This window comes from Falco punctatus, assembly GCF_963210335.1.
Source record: "Falco punctatus genome assembly, chromosome: 17".
Classification (NCBI taxonomy): domain Eukaryota; kingdom Metazoa; phylum Chordata; class Aves; order Falconiformes; family Falconidae; genus Falco; species Falco punctatus.
The window spans coordinates 1798999-1817394 of NC_137597.1; the positions used below are offsets into that span (position 1 = coordinate 1798999).

Below are 18396 nucleotides of genomic sequence, written 5' to 3' on the forward strand. Positions count from 1 at the left end.
CAGCGGTGGGTGGGCGGGCGGCAGTGGCAGGCGGCAGGGCGGGTGGCAGGGTGGGTGGCAGGGCGGGTGGCAGGGTGTCTTCACTCGCTGCCTGTGAAGGCTGAATTTTTCATGCAAAGGAAAAGGTCATGGCAGAGACTGGAGAGTAAATAAACAGCCAAGAGACTTGTCCAGGCAGCAGAGCAGGGATGGGGCCAGCACATCCCCCATCACTGGTACTGTGGTGCTGGCCCACACGGGGCTTGGCGTTGACGGGGGAGGTTGGGTGAATGGGGTGATTTTACCCAAGGGAAAGTCTCCTGCAGGCGGGGGCTTGGGGAGCAGCTGAGCTTGCAGGGGAGCACACGGGTAGGGGGAGAAGGGCCCTGGGAGCATTGCGGGGGGTCTGGCAGGGCTCGGTCAGGGATGCAGGGCAGCTCACAGAGTGTTCCAGCCAGCCCGAAGAGCAGGGAGAGGACCACGGGGAGCATTTCTGATGTCCCTGGAGGTGGGGAAACTGAGGCACGCCAGGGGGCTGGTAGGCACGTGGCCTTGCAGCCCCCCAGCATGCAGGCTCCCACTGCGAGGAGGGGCTGGCCCCTGGGGACCCCTGTGCCAAGGACACCGAGCTCTGGGGCTGAGCGCAGAGCCCCAGAACAGAGCGAGGTGCCCCGGAGCTGCCTGAGTTCAAAGGCAGGAGCCTGAAAATCCGGCTGTGCTGCTCCCAGCCCCCAGGTGCCCCCACTCCATCGACCCTCCCCGCGCTGCTTGGAGGATGCTCCTCTGCGCAGGCTGCCCTGTGCCTCCACCCCTGGGGCCAGGGGCTCTGCCAGCACCCATGGCTGCTGGCCCTGGCACCCTTCGTGCAGCACCGGGGGGGTGAGCTCGGGTGCAGGGGAGGTGGCAGGGGGAGCTTCAGGGTGCTTTTTTCCACCTGACAAAATCCCAGCCCCCAGCCCTGGCTCTGGGGTCAGTTTGGGGCTGGCTGGACACCCCAAAGGCAGGGGGGTCATGCTGCTGGAAGAGGGGGTGTTGCAGCAGGATGGTGCCAATGCTTTTTGTCCAGTGAGACCGTGGGTGCCTCCTCCACCATCGCATGCCCTGCGGAGGGGCTGGCAGTGCCTCGCCTCTGCAACCATCCGTGTAGTTTGTGGGTGGGTTTTCCTCAGATAAAAATGAAAAGAAAAAAACAAATCACAGTTGTAGCAAGCAGTACTTTTTTTAAGCTTTGAGTCAAGTGTCCGGCTTCCTTCAGATGCTCCTAAAATTATTTCATTGTTGATCATCCTTAATTATAAGACCTAAATCACTAGATTTCCTTTTGGAACCCAGCACCTGCCCCAGGCAGTGCCAGGCTGGAGAGCTGCCCAGTGCCCTGCTGTGTGGCACAGCCACGCTGTGGGGGAGGGAGCAGGCGGCTGGGACACCCACACCACCGCCGTGGGTTTGGGCATCACCCGCAATGTCCTCTTGCGTTTGAGTGGAGGACAAAATGCTGCGCTCCGTACCGTGGAGCTTGGGGTGCTGAGGGGGGGCCAGGCAGGGATTGCAGGGGGTGCACGTGTGTCGGTGCCTCACCCCCGGTGTCCCACGTTGTGTCCCAGGGAGGCGGAGGTGAATGGTTGTGAGCAGCACCAGCTGATGGAGCTGGGGTGGGGGGAGCTGGTGGGTGGGAAGGGGCTCACCACCCCACCTGGCACCACGCGGGGAAGCAGGATCAGCAGGCAGGCGGTGCTGGAGCTGCAGAGGGCAGTACGGGGCCAAGTACATGCCAGTGCCCTCTGTCACCCTCTGTCCCCAAGCAGGAGTCACCAGGCGGTCCTGGTGATGGGGCTGGCTCAGCCCAGCCCTGCAGAAATGGGGATGCTGAGATGCTTCGGGTGTTTCGGAGACAGGTGGGAGGGCCTGGAAATACCCTGAAAATGTCTAAAAAGTGTGTCAGGGTCCCTGCCTGGGCCTGAAATTTTGGATTATTTGGAATGATCTTTTTTTCCGCTGTGAAATATTTTGCCTTAGGCTGAAAAGCAGGCAGCTTTTTAGGATCTTCAGCCTGACATCGCTGTTGAACTGTGTCAGCCTCTTAGCACGGGCAGAGCAGCTAATATCCTTCCCCTGTTTGTAAGAGTCGACACGATCGGCTCTGGGAAGGTTTCATGTGTCGCTTGGCAAAACCACGGGAGGCTCAAAGTGTTCAGTGGGTGGCTCAGCTCCATTTTAATAACATCTTTCCACTATCCCAAAGTAGGTAATTCCTCCTTATTTAATAAAGACTTTGCTGTGTGCCAGTGGCACGAGGCAGGGAGCATCTGCTGTTCATGAAGAACCGTTGGCTTTGAGACCCCTCCTCAGCTCTGGCACCTTCTGCAAGCATTTCAAGTCTCCCCGAAACATTCAAGTCGAGAACAACAACTTGTCCCACAGCATTTCTAGAAATGGAAAGCTATTTCTCTCATTTTGTGAAAATTGTCCTGATTTTGGATCCTGTCCCACAGCTGCTTCTGCACGGATTTACTGCCTGCAGCCAGGCAAAGTGGGAAGAGCGAGTCTCGTGCCCATGGATGAAGAGGCTGAACACAGGCACCGTCCCCAGCCGCACCGTGCGCGGGATGGGGTCCATCCAGCCAGGGAGGGGTCCACAGGGCAGGTGGCCATGGCTGGAGAAGACAGGGCTCTGCAGCTGCAGGAGCTGTGCTTGCCCTGGGAGCCCAGGACCTGGAGCAGCAGATCCCGAATGGATGAGCCTCTCCCCATCAGGCAGTGGGAAATGTGAGTGTCCCAGTGGGGCTGATGCAGTGGGGTGAAGATCAGTGGGGCAGAGACTGAGCTGGGAGAGGTGTCTCAGCCCCGTGGGGCATGTTTGGGGTCTGGCCTGGGGTCTCACTGTTTCCCAGGTGACGCTGTGGTGATCATCCGAATCCTGGTCCACTTCCCTCCTGCACTGCTGGCCGCAGCTCCAAAGCCTCAGGGCATCACCCGCCTTGGGTAGGACCCACAGAGGCAGCAGGCTGAGGGGGGAAAAAACCCCAAAACAAACAGACAGGGCTACAAACAGCACAGACCCTTGGAGAGCGTCCCCAGGAGGCTGTCACCGTCTGCTGTCACAAATCCACAGAGCAGCTGGGACTAGCTGGATTCCTTCTGGCAGCTCATGAGCGGAGGGAGCTGCTGGATGATCTGCAGGAGAAACACCCGGGCAGGGAGCACTTGTCAGGTCAGTCACACGGACCCTCACGACTTCATTGCAACATGACGCTGTGGTCCTGCAGCCCTGCGGTCACCATGCTTGTAGGAGGTGACCTCAATGTCACCGTGTCTCTGAGCTGTTCCGCAGAGGAAAAACCTTCTCCCACTCCATGGTGAGTTGGTGGGGCATCCTCTGTCCCAGCCTGGTGAGAAACATGGGGCAGCTGGTGGGCTTCTGCTGTCTGCCCTGGCGTGTGGGGCTGGCTCTGAGCACAGCAGCTAAGGGGTGGGATGGACGTGGTTGGAGGGTGAGGTCCCAAGGACAACAGAGGCTCAGCTGTTGTTTCTAAGTCTGTCCTGGATGCCCTGGGAAGCCCATTGTCATTGTGAATGCCATCAGGGTTGATGAAATGAGGATGGTGCCTGGAGGAGGGCAAGGACAGGATGGGTGCAATGGCTCCAGGGCCGTGAGGAGGGAAAAGGATCCCTCCAGCACTGCTGTGAGTCTGCTGCTTCAGGGAAACAGCCTTCACGTGGGGCAACTGATGCCAAAACGGCACAGAGTAACTGCTCAGAGATGAATTTTGTCTTTAAGCAGCAAAGGTATTTATTTTGTGCAGCGCTGGGGAGCTAGCAGGTTTGCATTGGACAAACTAGCTCCAAAGTTTTCAGTGAAAGGTCAGGTATTTTATACAGTTTTCGTGAGAGATTACAACATCTTCACACACATATTCAGTAGGTTTTGACACCTATATTCATTCCATTCACAACAGTCGGATCTAGGTGGAGTAGACCTTTCAATTTTCTTTGTTCAATGATTTCCTGACTTGATGGTCTCATCTCCTTCAGGTGCCCGCTCATCTTTTCTAATTATTCAGAGTACATTCCTTTCTCAACACAAACAGAGCATCACCCAGAGCATTGTACCAAACTCATCCTGACTAATCTTTTTTTTTTTTTTAAGACCTTGTTCTATTTCACAACCAAACCACTCGCAGGGGTCAGATACCTTGGAATTTGGAGGCCCAACAGCTTAAGGAGCCAGGGAGCACTGCAGCCCCAGTGCAGTTCCCCTGAAGCCAGCGGGCCACCATGGTAGCCCCTGCCACGCTTGTGGGGCTGATGCCCAACGGTAAGGAAGTGCCAACAACCTCCAGGGACTCTGGGGAGAGAGAGGAACCGCCCGTGTCCATCTGAACACATGCAAGCTTGTGTAAGAGACTGAACACAGGTGACCTGAAGGACCACCGGGATGTTTAGGAACAAGTGGGCTGTCCCTGGGGACTCGATCCTGGGTGGGTATGGCCTCCCCGTACAGATCTCTGGGAACTGTCTGTTGGATCCATCCCCTCGGCAGCAGCTCGTGGGGAACCTTCGCTTGAATCAGTGGCTCCCAGGAGTGAGCGGGGATATTATTTTGCTTTGAGTTTGGCCTCAGAACTGGTCTGCCCCATAGATTTCCAGCTTGTCTCCTTCCTACCCTCCAGCAGCTCAGAGGGGTGCCCAAAACCCACAACCTCAGGTGGTACCTAATCAAACAGCCCCTCACCTTGAGGCAGCTCATTGTGGTTTGCGAGACAGGGGAAAGGACCCAAAATGTCCTTATTGTGCCAGCTGGAGAGAAGGGATGGGGAGATCCTGGGCTCCATCCAGTCCCTCCTGCTGAATCCAATGCTGAAGCCCCGAATCAAGGGGTCCCACTACCCCACCCCTCCCCTGCCCTTTCCTCCTCCTCACTCCAGGTCCCAGCAGGGGATGAAACCAGAGACTGGAGCAAATGGCATCCAAAGCAGCCCCTGACCCTGGGCAGCGGGAGCTGGTTGGGTGCCGGGGCACAGCTCTGGGGAATGCAGCGCCTTTGTCACGGGCTAATTTTGGCTCCTCTGTGCTCGGAAAACAATCCCAAGGCAGCCGGGAGGAAAGATGCTGGAGGCACGGCCCCACTGGGGCTTTTGCCTTATAAAGGTCTAAAGGGGCCGGTATAAATCCTCCTCCTCAGCGGCTGGGAGCAGACCCACGCACTGGTGCTTGGAGCTGGGGAAGGGGAAGGGTCCTTGGAGGGGCCCCTGCGGAGGGTGGGCATGGTGGGGTTTCTCTTGTGCTTGCTGGGACTTGACTGGTGCTGGTCAAACAAAGAGGGGACTGCCATTGCCACTGTCACCAACACCGACCTCGAACCAGCTTGGGGGCTACTGGACCCCCCCAGGGCACAGCTCCCCCCTTGGTGTCCAGGCAGGGGGGAAGGAGCCGGGAAGGCGGCCGTGCACCCCCTGCTCTGCAGGACAGGGGGGCTGTCTGCTCCCATCACGGGAGCTGCCCCGCGCATGCAGCTGTGAGTCCCTCCGCGACCATAATAGCCTCAGGATTAAAATACCGGGCATTGTCCCTGCTGGGCTGCACGCTGGGAATTGTTTGCTCCTAAACTTGCCCCTAAAAATATCCCAGGGAACAGGTGTCGCCTGCCCCTGCGGTCCCCTGCCATGCAAAGGCTCTCTCTGCAGGGACACTGGGCGAGGGGCTTTGCAGGGTACAGGGGAGCAAGACAGCAGCTTTTTTGCTGCTTTTTAGGAATTTCATAGCGGAAACATCAGGACTTGTGAGGGGCTGAAAGCTGCTCGAGCATCCCAGCCTGCTGCACTGTGCTGAGCAAGTCTGGGTGGTTCTGCTCCCCAAAGCAGGGACTGCCCCATCCTTGGTCCCAGCCATAACCCCCCCTTTGCTGCTTCACCCCACCACCCCTCAGCAACGTGCCCTGTCCTGGCCAGGGGGGGATTTGCCCTCCTGCTCTGGCAGCTCCGGTGGCTTCAGGGTGGCCCCTCAGCCAGTGCTCCTGGGGGGACATCACTCTGGGCTTGCAGCGTTGCAGAGCGTGTGTGCTCCATCGTGCACGGGGGTCAGCACTGCACCAGCTCCCCGGGCTGCTCCCCCCCCCCCCTGCCCTTCGGAGGCTTCCTGAAAGAAAAAAAAGAATAAAGAAAAAAAATCAGGAGATTTTCTGCAAAGAAAAAGCACTGCCATGTTTCAGATCGTGGTTTCTGCCTTCTTGCAGACTCCGGGCTTTTCCAGCATCTCTGACGCTGTTACATCCGAGAGGAGCAAGGCAGACGCGCCAGGAAGGATGCGCCCCGTCTGCAGGAGCATTGCTGATGCACCGTGGCAGCCTGACCCAGCACGCCTGTGTGCTCACACGCGTGTGAGTAAGGCGTCGGGCAGCGAGGCTGGCCAGGCGGGGGTGATTCATGTGCAAACAGCCCAGGAATTCACCAAATTGCGTGGGGGTCACGGGGGCACTAAAGCACGGGTGCAAAGACGTGCAAGGGCGATGCGTGGCTGTTGCCCCATGTTCGAGACGGTGCCCCAGGTGTGTGCAGCACGTCACGGGGCACCGGGGCTCACAGCAAGCGTGTGCACACAAGAGGGGATTTGTGCTATTTTTACTGACCACTTGCAGGCAGGCTGCAGTTTAATACTCCCCCTTCGCCGCCGGCCCCGGCAGTGCGCGGCTCTCCAGAGGCCAGGCATCACCTCCCCTGCACAGCCCCCAGGTAAGGCGCTGCCCCAGGCATCCCCCCACCCGTGACTCCCGGGGTGTGCTGGGGGACATGGGTGCCACCATGGGACCACCGGGACTTGCACGTGGCGGCGTGGCAGAGGAGCCCCTGACACATAGCTTTGGATTTCTCCCCCTGTCTGAAGCTGCTCAGACATATTCTCTGCTCTCAGAGGGAGGCTTGGGGAGACCGCAGTAGGGAGAAATACCGTTAAAATACCCAGCCGGGCTTTCGAGATTTGCTTGTTTTTTCTGAAAACTGGCAAAACCAGGACTGTTTTGGGCAGCATTGCCCGTGTGTCCTAGCCTGACTGCTCGCGGTCGCTCGTGTGACCGAGGAGGTGAGGATCAAGGGTGCAAGCAGGATGTGTGGCATCGTGTTGGCTGGGCACATTTGTGGTACGTCTCCAGTCCCCTGGGATGGGGGAGGATGTCAGGATTGACCGTGTTTTGATTTATGGGTTATTTCTTTTAAGGATTTCTGTAATCTAGTGGTTTATAAGCTTTGTAAGCTTTTCATGGCTGGGGGCATGCAAACAGTGCAGAATTATCTTGTCCAGATCCTCCAGTGCCCATCAGAGAGCGAAGTCTCTTGTGGATGCTCCAGATCCAGCTGGAGCCCAAAAATCCGTGCACGAGATTGCTGGGGAAGCCTTGCTGGGACAGCTGAGTCCCAGCTGTCCTCCAGGAAGCCAGTTTAGAGCTATTTGGCCCTAAGAATTGACTGACCTTGGTAGAGGTCATCAGCCTGAGGTGCAGTGTGGGTCCCACCTTCTAGGGATGCCAGGCTTTGCTGCAACAGGGAGTGTTGGAGACGCTGAGGGGCTTTGCCCAGCCCCTGCTCACCTCCAGGGAGCCAAAGGCTTTTCTGCCTCCCCTCAAATAAACTTGGGGGCAGCAGCTGGGACCTGACCTGCTCAGCGCATCAGTGTCAGGCAGGAGGAGCTGCCTTCCCTGCACGTCCTCTGGGAACCTCCAGAAAGGCGTGAAACCAGTGGCTCTGGCTGCATCCAACTGATTTTTCCTTGTAAATCCAGGGATCTGGCAGGCTCTGGGGGAGGTGATTCCTGCTGGGATTTTATGGCATTTCCCCCAGAAACTCCAAAATAGCAGGGGGCATGGGGATGGGACAGGGACAAGTGGATGGAGCTGGGAGGTGCGCTGAAATTTGCTTGGCACAGGCTCCACGCATGGCTGGGAGCAGCTGTTTGAAAGCAGAATTGGTCCTTTTTCTTTCCCCCAGCAGGAGGCTTTGGGGTTTAAAACAGTTTCCAAATTCAGGGGGATGCAAAGAGATCAAGGCAAGAAATTCCAGCTTTGTTTTTTCAGTTCTAAGGAAAAGGACTAAACCCGCTGCTGGAAAATGCTGTTTGTTTCTGAAGTATGGCATCAGCTTGTTACTCCCGGTTGGAAAGAGAAAAAAAATATTGATTGGCATTTTCCCACACATTTTTCTATTACTCAGGGTTACACGGTGCTCTGGTTTCTTGGCAAGAGGGGGAAGTGTTAGCGGCAGTGCCGGGGAAGTTAGCAAGTCAGGGCATTTTGAAGCAGCTGCCAGGGCATAGGGTTACCAAGCAAATTTAAAATATGAAACCGTGAGTATTTCACCAGGGACACGGCTGCTGAAGGAATGCACTCAGCCGCTTGGCCGTGGCGTGTTGCCTCTTGCTCCGACACTGCCAAGCTGGCTTTTGGCTCCTCTGCGCTCACCTCTGCGGCTGCTCGCGGGCAGCTGTGGGACGGGACTCCCCGAGCCGACGTGGTGTGGGGGTCCCTGAGGAACCCCCTTGCCCCTGAGCCTCCCAGCCACGCTCGCCCCCGTGCCCTGCCCCGAGCTGGGGGCGCTGCAGCCGGCGGGGCGGCAGCTCGGGGTTGGGAAGCCCCCGAGCAGAGGCCGGTCCTGCGGGGCTGGAGGCAGGTTGGAGCCTGCCCGGAACGGGGCTTCGCCTGGGTGATGCCGGCGGGGTGGGGAGGCTGCGAACTGCTTCCCTCCACCGTCAGCACGGGGCAGCACCAGACCTTGGGAGCATCGGAGCATCCCCTCTGCGCTGTCTGGGTTCGGGAGGATTTGCTCCTTTGTTTCAGCTTCTTCCCCACGCCCCAACCCTTTTTTTTTTTTTTTTTTTTTTCCCAGGTTAACAGCACGTCGCTGCAATGCCAGAACCGTAAGTAGCTTGAGTTTCCCTTGGATTTCACTAAATCCTTGCCTGGCTGCTGGGCTGCTTGTGCCAGCTGAGTTTGTTGGGTTTTGGAGGGGTTCAGCTGGGATACCAGCCCGTGCTCAAGGCCTCTGTGCCATTCCCCTTGCAAAAACTAGCTTTAAATAAAAATTGTTAGCTGTTCCGATGTTCCAATTCAAATCTCGGAGCTTTCCTAGATCCCAAAACAGGGATCTGAGGTAGGCAGCACCACTCACTTTGCTGTGAGGCTCTTCCTAGCACGTTATATCAATGTAACAGATTCCCCAGTGTGAACAGAAGGGAGAACTCCCCCTGCAAAGCTTTCATCAAGCACCAACACGGAGCTGCCGCAGCCCTGCAGCCCTGAGCAGGGTCCAAGCATCCTGCCTGCCAGCCCCTGGCCGTGGGGGGGGGCGCCTGTGTGAGGGTGCTGTGGCCCAAGCAAGGGGAGCGATGTGGGGCTGGCACGATGGGCACCGTGGTGGCTCACGTGCCACCCCTGAGTGGCATTTTGGCTTCCTGGGAGTGGCCCTGCGCACCCACTGCATTTCCAACGAGTGCTGTGGTCTCAGACCTGGCTCACTCGCAGGTGGCACCTATTAGACACAGAAATAAGGAGATCAGCTGCAATCACACGAGGTGCTTTTCTTGGCTATCACCTCTTTGTGACTCATGATTTCACTGATGCCCTGTCTCTTCTCTTGTCCCTTATTGCTCCCTCCTGAATGCACGTCTGCCTGCAGGGAGGTAAGTGCCTTTCCTTTCAGGAGCGATCTCGATGCTGCTCTGCATTTGCTGTGTGTTTGTTTTCAAAGTTTTTTTGGTTTTTTTCCCCCTCCCCTTTCTCCTAGAGAAAATCCAAGATCACAGCCTCACGCAAACTCCTGTTGAAGGTGAGTCCTGAGGGCTGGAAACTCCCTGGGGTTTGTCTTGCTGGGGAAAAGGAGCCAGGGTTGTAGTGCGTGGTCGGTGGGACAGCGATGAGGAACGGCAGAAGTATGGGCCTTGGGGAGCAGCTCCTGTTGCCACCTCCTGCATTCTCAAAAATCCTCACTCATGTGGGCTTTGTGGTCCATGCATCAAACAAAACCTCCCCTCACCTCCACTTTGCTGAGGTGGGGAGAGACTTTGACGCCTTCAGCGCTAAAGCCACAGACCTCATGTTTGTGCACCAGCAGCTCTGCAGCACAAGCCTGGGAGCTCCCCAGGGAGCTTGGGAAAATCATTTATTTACTGCCACAGCAGAGCAAACCGATGCAAAGAAAGTGCTGGCATCAGCATCCACAGGGACCACCGCAGCCGTGTGGTACCTCCAGCCACGCTGTTCCCCTGCCTTCAGGGTCACCACACAAAAGGTGTAGGGATTTTTTGATGTGTGTTGCAGGAGCAGGGTGATTTTGGGAGGACAGCTACTGCAGGGAGGGGGTTTGGGAGGCAGACAGGACTGTCCCATCCTACAGATGTGCGAGGAGGCTCGGGGGGAACAGAGGAGCTTGTCTGTTCACGCTTCTGCCATTTACTTGTGCTTGTAGAGTTTGATGCTGGCAAAAGCGAAGGAGGAGTGGGACCAGGAGATCGTGGACAAGCAGTCAGAGAAGGAAAGATACCTGTCTGAGCGGATCACACCGCTGCACACCAGTGGGCTTTCCTTGAGCCAGCTCCAGGTATTTCTCAGGTCCGAGGGTGGAGCGAGCTCCTTGGAAGTGTGGAGGGGCATTGCTCACTGCTCTCCTGCTGTGCTTGGCCCCCAGGACCTGTGCAGGGAGCTGCATGAGAAGGTTGAAATCGTGGATGAGGAGAGATACGACATCGAAGCGAAATGCAACCATAACACTCGGGAGGTAGGAGGCAGGGTGGGCTGCCTGCTCCTCTGCTGACTCCCTCCCAGATGGTAGCTTGGGCCTTGGTGGGGGTCTGTGACCGACTGGGCTGAGCTTGGATGTGGGACATGCACCAGGGTTATCTAAGGGTTGGTATGTGCTCTGCAAGGCGTCCCTCAGCACAAGGTTCGTCCCTGCCTCAGGGAACTCACACTGTCCGCTGGGTCTGCAGGGAACCTCCCGGTCACCCTTCGTGGGTCTGAGAGCTCCTTCTTGTGGTGCAGCTGCCATCTGAGCAGGCTGGGACAGGGTGATGGCAGCAGCTCTGTGCTCAGGTGGACAGCCTGGTGAAGGTGGTCCTCATGGATGCAGGAGGGGCGCAGACCCCTCTGAGGCTCGGTGTCAGCAGAGACTCCTGCTTCACACAGGAGCTTTTTGTGCAAGGCAGCCATGTGGTGGGCTTCCACTCCTCCTCCTCCTTTCCTCAACCTGCAGATTAAAGATCTGAAAATCAAAGTGCTTGATCTCCGGGGAAAGTTCAAGCGACCCCCGCTGCGGCGAGTCCGTGTCTCTGCCGATGCCATGCTGAGGGCTCTGCTGGGCTCCAAGCACAAGGTGTCCATGGATCTGAGAGCCAACCTGAAGTCTGTCAAGAAGGAGGACACAGAGAAGGTGAGTGATTCTTCTAGAGGCCAGAGATGGAGATATCTCCTAGGGATGCCCTTGCCCTTCTCCAGGGTCCCCCATGAAGCCTGAGTGGGTTGTGCTCAGCCATGGGGCAGTCCTTGTGAGGCACTGCCCATTGCGGGATGTTGTGGGACCACGTGGGAGCAGTTTGACTGGGCCAGGTAACTGGTGGACAATAACAAGTGAGATTTAGAGCTGCATCCATGGTGCTCTTCCCTCCAAGACCATGTGGGGTCATTCAGCTCAGGCTCCCCTTGTCACGTCCATCAAGCTGCACTTGCAGAGAGTTTGGTCTTTCGTCTTCCAGGGAACCAGAATTGCTCCTATTTGGTGCAATCACGCCCAGAAAACACCCAGGAAACTCTCAGACCCAGATTAGATAAGGCAGAGCAAGCCCGGCAAGCACGCTCGGCCTGAGATAAACAGCCCAGTTCACACCAGCTTTGTAGAGAAATGAGAGGGGAAAGTCTCCATAGGAGAGATGGAGAGTGATGCCCAGACCTGCCTGGGGTGTGCTGAGTGTGCTGCTTTCCGAGGGGCTCCCCCCAAAGGGGTTTTAGCCTTCGGTCCCAGCTCAGCAGATGGGATGAGAATCTCAATTTTCAATTATTTTTCCTCCCCCCCCACCCCCTGTTGCTAGTATAGCACATTTTCAGTCCTTTGGATGGAAAACTCTGCTTACAGTCCCTAGCGCCGGGTGGTGAATAGATCTGGATTTATTTTAGATGTCGTGAGATGATTTTGGGGCATAGTTTGTAATCTATGAATGTTTGTGGGTTGGCAGAGCAGACACCTGGGCATGCTTGCAGAGCTGCCGTCATCTCCCCTTTCTGTTCTGGAAGAGGCTGCCAGGCTCTCACTGTCACACCAGCAATCCCAGTTCACTCCAAAAGCTTAGGGAAGGTGGAGGTGGGGTTTATGTGGGCTGGGAGGTCTCTGCAGAAAGTGTTTTGGCTTACATTTTCCCCCGTGTGCTGGTGTAAATCCATAGTAAGTTCCATGTGCTGGTTTCTTCCTCCTGAAGAAATTTTCTGGGATTTTTTAGTGCAATAATGCAACACAACCTGGCTTTGTGGGGGTATCCACACGAATCCAGACCTCCCTGTGGAGATCAGACCACTGTTTGCCATTTTCCCAGCCAGCTCCATGGGACGCACGGCAGAGTTGGCCCCGAGGGGGAGGGTGCAGCTGCCCTCCCTGTGCTGCTTGTGTGTGGGGACCAAGGGCTCTGGGCAGTGGGGTGGGACAGCACGGGGCTGCCATTGTGACCCCCATCCCCGTCCCTCCTGGCAGGAGCGCCCTGTGGAAGTTGGTGACTGGCGCAAGAATGTGGAGGCCATGTCGGGGATGGAGGGGCGAAAGAAGATGTTTGATGCTGCCAAGTCCCCCACGGGCCAGTGAGAGGTAGGGGACGGGTCCTCCTTCCCCTGCAATGCCCCCTGCTCCCTGTAGCATCCCTGGGCTGTGCTTGTGGCTGGGCAGATGCAGAAACCGCCCCCACTTGTTAGAGAAAAAGGCTCCACATGCCCCATCTCACACCCCACACTTGGGACGGGCGCCGGTCCCGCACGGCCCTGCCATGGAGCCACTGCCGGCGGTTCTCCTCCTCTCCCAGGTTGCCCTTCCTGGTGCTCCGGCGTCTGCTGCCCACGCCACACTCATCCTGCACAGCATGGGCATCGCTGGCACCAGCTCTGGGCTGCTGAAAGCAGCCTGAAAACTCCTCTTCTGCCCACTGCTCTGCTCTCTTTCCTTCCTGCAGGAGCATCGGGAAGAGGAGCCTCACCACCCCTGCTGCCTCCCTTTCCCTCCCTGCCCCTCCGTGCTTTTTTGTGCCCTTAGCCTGAATTCACCACTGAGCTGAAACACACAGACAACTGTCTGGGAAGGAGATCTGAGCTTCCTTCTTTCAGCACTGCCATCAGCCCTGCTCCCGCACGGCCCCAGCACAGCAGCTCCCCGGTATCACCTGCACGGGCCATGCTGTCTCCAAGGGGCCACTGGCCATCGCTCCCCTCCCACCACTGCAGAGAGGCCCTGGAGATGGCTGCTGGTCCTCCCACTCCCCCGACCTCCGGCGGGTGCAGCCTGAGGTGCACCCGTGCGGCTGCACGTGTATTAAAGGACGATCTCCCGGGCAGAGCACTGCGTGGGCTCGTCACTGTGGGAGCACTGGCCAGGGGCAAGTGCTGGTCCACAGCCTGGCGGGGAAGATGCCCTGGTCCTTTCCTGTCACCCTGCAATGTCCCTGTGGCAGCACTCAGGCCAGCAGCATGCCCTGGGATCAGATTTGCTTTGGGTTTATCCCTTCCAGCCCCCCAGGCTGCTTTATAGTGCTCCACCAGCTCTGCTGAGACCCCCTGGCCCTGTGCACGTGTCATCCTCCTCCTCTCCCACGCACTGCAGCCCTTGCCAGGCTTCAGGATGCACCAGCCTCCCATGCAGCAAGGCTTGGGTCTCAGTGCAGAGAAGTATCTGCCAGCTCCCTGTACCCCTCCTCCTCCTCCTCTGGCTCTGGAAAAGCCTTTGTACTTGCTCAGCCAGGCACCAGCTCTCTCACCAGCTGCCCCATCACAGGCACTGGAGCTGTGGGAACTGGGCAGCCTCATGTCAAGGCTTAATTCCAGCAGTGTTTCAGGAGAGCATGGGATGAATCCATCTTTCAGGCCAAACAGCTTGTGCTTCCCCACTAGTTCTATCATTTTCTATATCACAGGCCCCCAGACTGCAGCTGGTTGAGCACAGGCAGCTGGTGATGTGCCAGCTCATCCCCAGAGCAGGGCTGGAGGGGAGACTTGGGGAGAATTCACACCAAATCGGGTCTTCTGCCTGGCTGTGCTGCAGGAGACGCTGAGGCTCAGCCCCCACAGGGTGCTTCTGGTGGCTGTACCAGTTCCTTGTCCATGCTCCCAAGGTATCCAGAGGAATCGCAGCATCCATGGTTTCAAACCTGAGCCACCCCGCGCGCTGTTCGCAGCACACCCTTGTCCCTGTGTAGTGAGCTTGTAAGGGACAGAAAATGCTATAAACCTGGAGCAAAGTGCAGAGGGTTGGGGCAGGTGGTGACCGACAGAAACACTTATTTCTAGCGTGGACATTAGCACTCGGGCTGCCACAGCACCCAGCAGCTCTTCACAGAGAATTTGAGACTCTATAAAAATTCTTCTCAAATTTAGGGTTAGGTCAGAGGTGATGTCAGCTGGAAAATACACATTCTCTCCCTTAGCAAGCACAGATGGTCAGTCTTCGTCCTTCCACCTGGTCCTGCATCCCCATCAGCATCCCCTAACTGGGGCCAGGACCGCAGCCAGCATGACTGGAGCAGTTGCACAGCACACAGAGCCTTTTCCACACATTTTTTCCTTTCCAAGCTTAATTCAGCCGAGCAGCCACAGCCCGGCACAGCACCAGGACTCGCTGACCCCTCACCCTCACCCTGCGCACCTTGGGATGGGCTCCCAGCGGGTGCAGACCTGGGAAGCGAACCCCTGTCTTGGCCAACCTGAGCGACTCTGCTGGTGGAGGTGCTGGGGGACCAGGCGTGGCGAGGTCCCAGGGCACTGCCGTGGCCCGCTCTGCCCCACCGCTGGAGCCAAAAGGTTTCAGGTACCCTCCTGCCCTTCCGAGCTCACTGCCCGAGCGGGAGCCATGCCGAGGTGGCGTCCTGGGATCTCGCGGCGGACGCTATCCCCAGAGGGAACTCACACACTCAGCAGCGATCCTGGCAGAGGAAGAAAGATCTGTAGGAGACGTAATAACTGTTACCTGACCAACTGGTATAGCTGGAAAATGCAAGAGAGGTTTCATGGAAACAAAGCCTTCTTCAGACCTGGAACAGCAGAAAATGGCAAGCCGAGTCTAGGCTGAGAACAACCACTCTGAGCTTAGTGCAATTATGCTAATTAAGTATTACCAAAAAAAAAAAAAAAAAAAGAAAAGGTGCCGTTTATTATGGGCCAGGGAGGGATGGCAGTGAGATGTAAGGCAATATGGGTGACGGGTGCTGCGGGACCAGGCTCTGGTGGATGCTCGGCAGCCAGCCTGTGCCTGTACCCAGCTCATCGCCAGATCCTGTGCACCAAGACGCCTGGCACTGCTGCAGAGCAAAGCCCCAGGGCTCACCACTGCGTCTGCAGGCACAGTGAGAGCCAGCCGGGGTGTGCCCACCTCTTCCCAGGGAGAGAAGCTGATGCTGGAGAAGTTGCCAATGAAATTGTATTTATTCCCAGAAGAACTGCATGAGGCAGTCCTGTCTCCCTGAACTGAGCAGAGGCCCGGTCCCACCACCCTCCAGGTTGTCCCAAGAGCCCCCAAAGCAAAGCAAAGCAAATCAAATCAAAGCAAAGCAAAGCAAAGCAAAGCAAAGCAAAGCAAAACACTGGAAGCTTGAAATTGCAGAAGCTGCTAATTAAATTGAACTGTAGGAAAAATATTAATCAACCCAACAATTTTCTACTGGAAAGGTTTTTCTAGCAAAACTGCAGTGAGGGAGATGCAAAAGGCTTGGCCTGACATGGCCTTTCAAAAATATCCCTCCTAGCTGGCTTTAAAATGGTCCCTACCTTTCCTAGGATGCTCTGTGACCTCCTCGCTCAGCACCCATGCCTAGAGACATTTGAACTGTGCCCAGATGTTTCCCTGAGTATATTTGCAGCTCAGCTGGACCTGCCAAAGGGGAAGGGTCAACAGTGATGGGCAGCCCTGGCGTGGGAAGAGGTAAAGTGGCCCCTGCAGACACTGCAGCACCCTGCCCTGCGCAGGGGTTAAGGCCAGGCTGCAGCCCTTGGTTGTAGAGGTTAAACATTACCCCTGCAGCCCCTGTGGCATCTGCGGTGCTGCCGGTGCAGGATCAAACCCTGTGGCTGCAGCTGTGCCGTATTGGCACGGTCATGGCTTAACCACCCACCACGCTGGGAGTTGTCACCGTGAGTCCTGTGTCCCCCCGCACCATAAACCAGGAAGAAATGGGTTTCTGCACCCACATTTTCACCTCCTGCAGCCTGGGGAGGAATGGGGCTGGGCTGGGGTACGGTGCTTGGTGTGAGTGGGGTCATCCCATCTGTCTTCTCCATCCTCCCTTGCTGTGGCCTGAGCCCTTTTGCTGCTCATATCAGAGGGGACTTCTCATTAATTGCAACTAATTTTGTGCACTCTGAGGGATGCAGTCTGCCATACGTCTGCTGGCAATGAGTCACACATTCTCTCCATGGCCTGAAAAATTTCCGCTGAGCCCACTTTTGGGACACATCCATGGTTCTCCGTCGTTAGACCTGGGGCATCACAGGAGATGGCATCTAATGAGGAATCCAATCCGCAGAAGAGAATGGGAACCTGAAGGACACTATAGTATCTGTGGGGCACCGTGATGGCATTTCTGAATCAATATTTGTCTAAAATATTTTTTTTTAAAGTTAGACTACAAATGAAACAAAGGTGCAAGGCTGTTTGCACAATGGTTATTCCTTTCCTACAGAGAACAGAAAAGTTTGTGGTCGGGTTTTGCTCCGTTTCTGAGCGCTCGGCCCCCAGTTTCAGACACTTTCTGGCTTTCTCTGCACAGCAGCATTTCTGCACCATCAGCTCCCAGGGCATCGCACACACCTTCCTAAAAGCTGAAGTAGTTGTATCTGGGGAAGGGCAGCTCAGGACCACCCCAGCACTGGCAGAGCACCAGTGCAGGATTCTGGGAGGCCTCCATGTGTGGGGGGAGCGGGGCTTTTTAAAACATTTGCTGATTGCACCGCCACAGTGATGGGGCAGCAGTGGAACAAGGGTTCCAGAGCCCTTTTCCTGCCCACGGAGCCCCATGCCCCAGCCCCGTGGGGAAGCCTGGGTGGAGGATGCGGGTCCTCTGCCGGCTGTGTGGCAGGGACGAGCCTGGGGAGCCACGGGAGGAGCTGAGCTGTGGCTGATGCTGGGGGACCAGCACGGGGAAAGGGGTGGAGGGTGCACCACTGCGCCCCGGGCGAGGTGGGGGAATGCCCTAACTGGAGCACAGCTGTGGAAACTGGAAGCTCTCCACTGCCCTGCAGCCACAGAAACAGGCTCTGCTTCGGGATGAGACACAGGACACTGTTCCCAAGAGAAAAAAACCCTGCTGGTACTGGTCTAGCTCCTTAGTGGGTATAAATAGGTGTCTGCTGCTGATCTGCATCAGATGAAGATCTGCCCTTCCTGAGCTCCTTGGGCAGGTGCAGGTCTGCTGGCAGAGTTCTGCCACCCCTGGGCACAGCGGGTACCTGGAGAGAAATGCTGTTTTACACCAGAGCCTTGCCCGCACGCAGGGTCCTGTGGCACAACTCCCTCAGCCAAGAGCACACAGCGCTGCTCTCCCGGCTGCAGACCTGGGGTGGCAGGACGGGCAGCCCGGTGCACAGGGTGCCTCTGCACAAACATCAGACTGGTTCCCCTGAGCATCCATTCCCTGCACGGACTCATGACCCTGCCTAATTACATCACCTTCAGCTTGGTGGGCATGCAGTTTGGTCTGGGCTTCAGTGATGACCTCAGGGTGGCCAAGGGAGGTCCATTCTCAGGAAGCAACTGGCATTCCCTGAAGGCATCAATGAGCTGCTGGATAAAGGCTTTTATCCTGGTAGATAAGAGTTCCCTTGGATTTCCAGAAACAAAGATCTTTAGGTCAGCCACGGCTAAGAGAAAGTCCAAGTAGAGGTAAATAACCAATTAGCAGATAGGAAACGGTAATGAGGTAGCAAACTGCTGATAGTTCTTGTGTATTCGGCATAGCAGAGATGAAGATCAGAAGGATCTTGCAGGACTTAGGGTTTGAGGATAAAATGGCAAGGGATGTTTGCAGGAGGATAAAGTGACCCACAGAGGGAAAAGTCCAACGTGACTTCATACAGGAGACAGGTGATGGGCTCTGGGCTGGCCATTGCCTGCCTCTAATTATGGTGACCATGAAAAAGCATGAAGAACATCAGGGAAAACATGAGCTAAATGCTCCACGGCAGCAAAAATCTCGGACCATGAG

General features: G+C 56.6%; 1 protein-coding gene across 5 annotated transcripts; it reads left to right on the forward strand.

Moving 5' to 3' along the window:
- Positions 1-56: 56 nt before the first annotated feature.
- On the forward strand, positions 57-15724 carry TNNI1 (troponin I1, slow skeletal type). 5 transcript variants are annotated; one of them, XM_080367374.1, is made up of 8 exons: positions 57-6707; positions 8850-8884; positions 9747-9788; positions 10428-10559; positions 10647-10736; positions 11211-11387; positions 12696-12806; positions 13165-15724. In XM_080367374.1, the coding sequence occupies exons 4-7, from the start codon at positions 10434-10436 to the stop codon at positions 12801-12803; spliced, it is 501 nt and encodes a 166-aa protein (XP_080223500.1). In that variant the 5' UTR covers positions 57-6707; positions 8850-8884; positions 9747-9788; positions 10428-10433; the 3' UTR covers positions 12804-12806; positions 13165-15724. The 5 variants fall into 5 exon arrangements, with proteins under 5 accessions (XP_080223500.1, XP_080223496.1, XP_080223499.1 ...); XM_080367370.1 differs by having other exon boundaries at positions 10428-10736; XM_080367371.1 differs by lacking the exon at positions 57-6707 and having other exon boundaries at positions 7735-8884; positions 10428-10736.
- The last annotated feature ends 2672 nt before the right edge of the window (positions 15725-18396 follow it).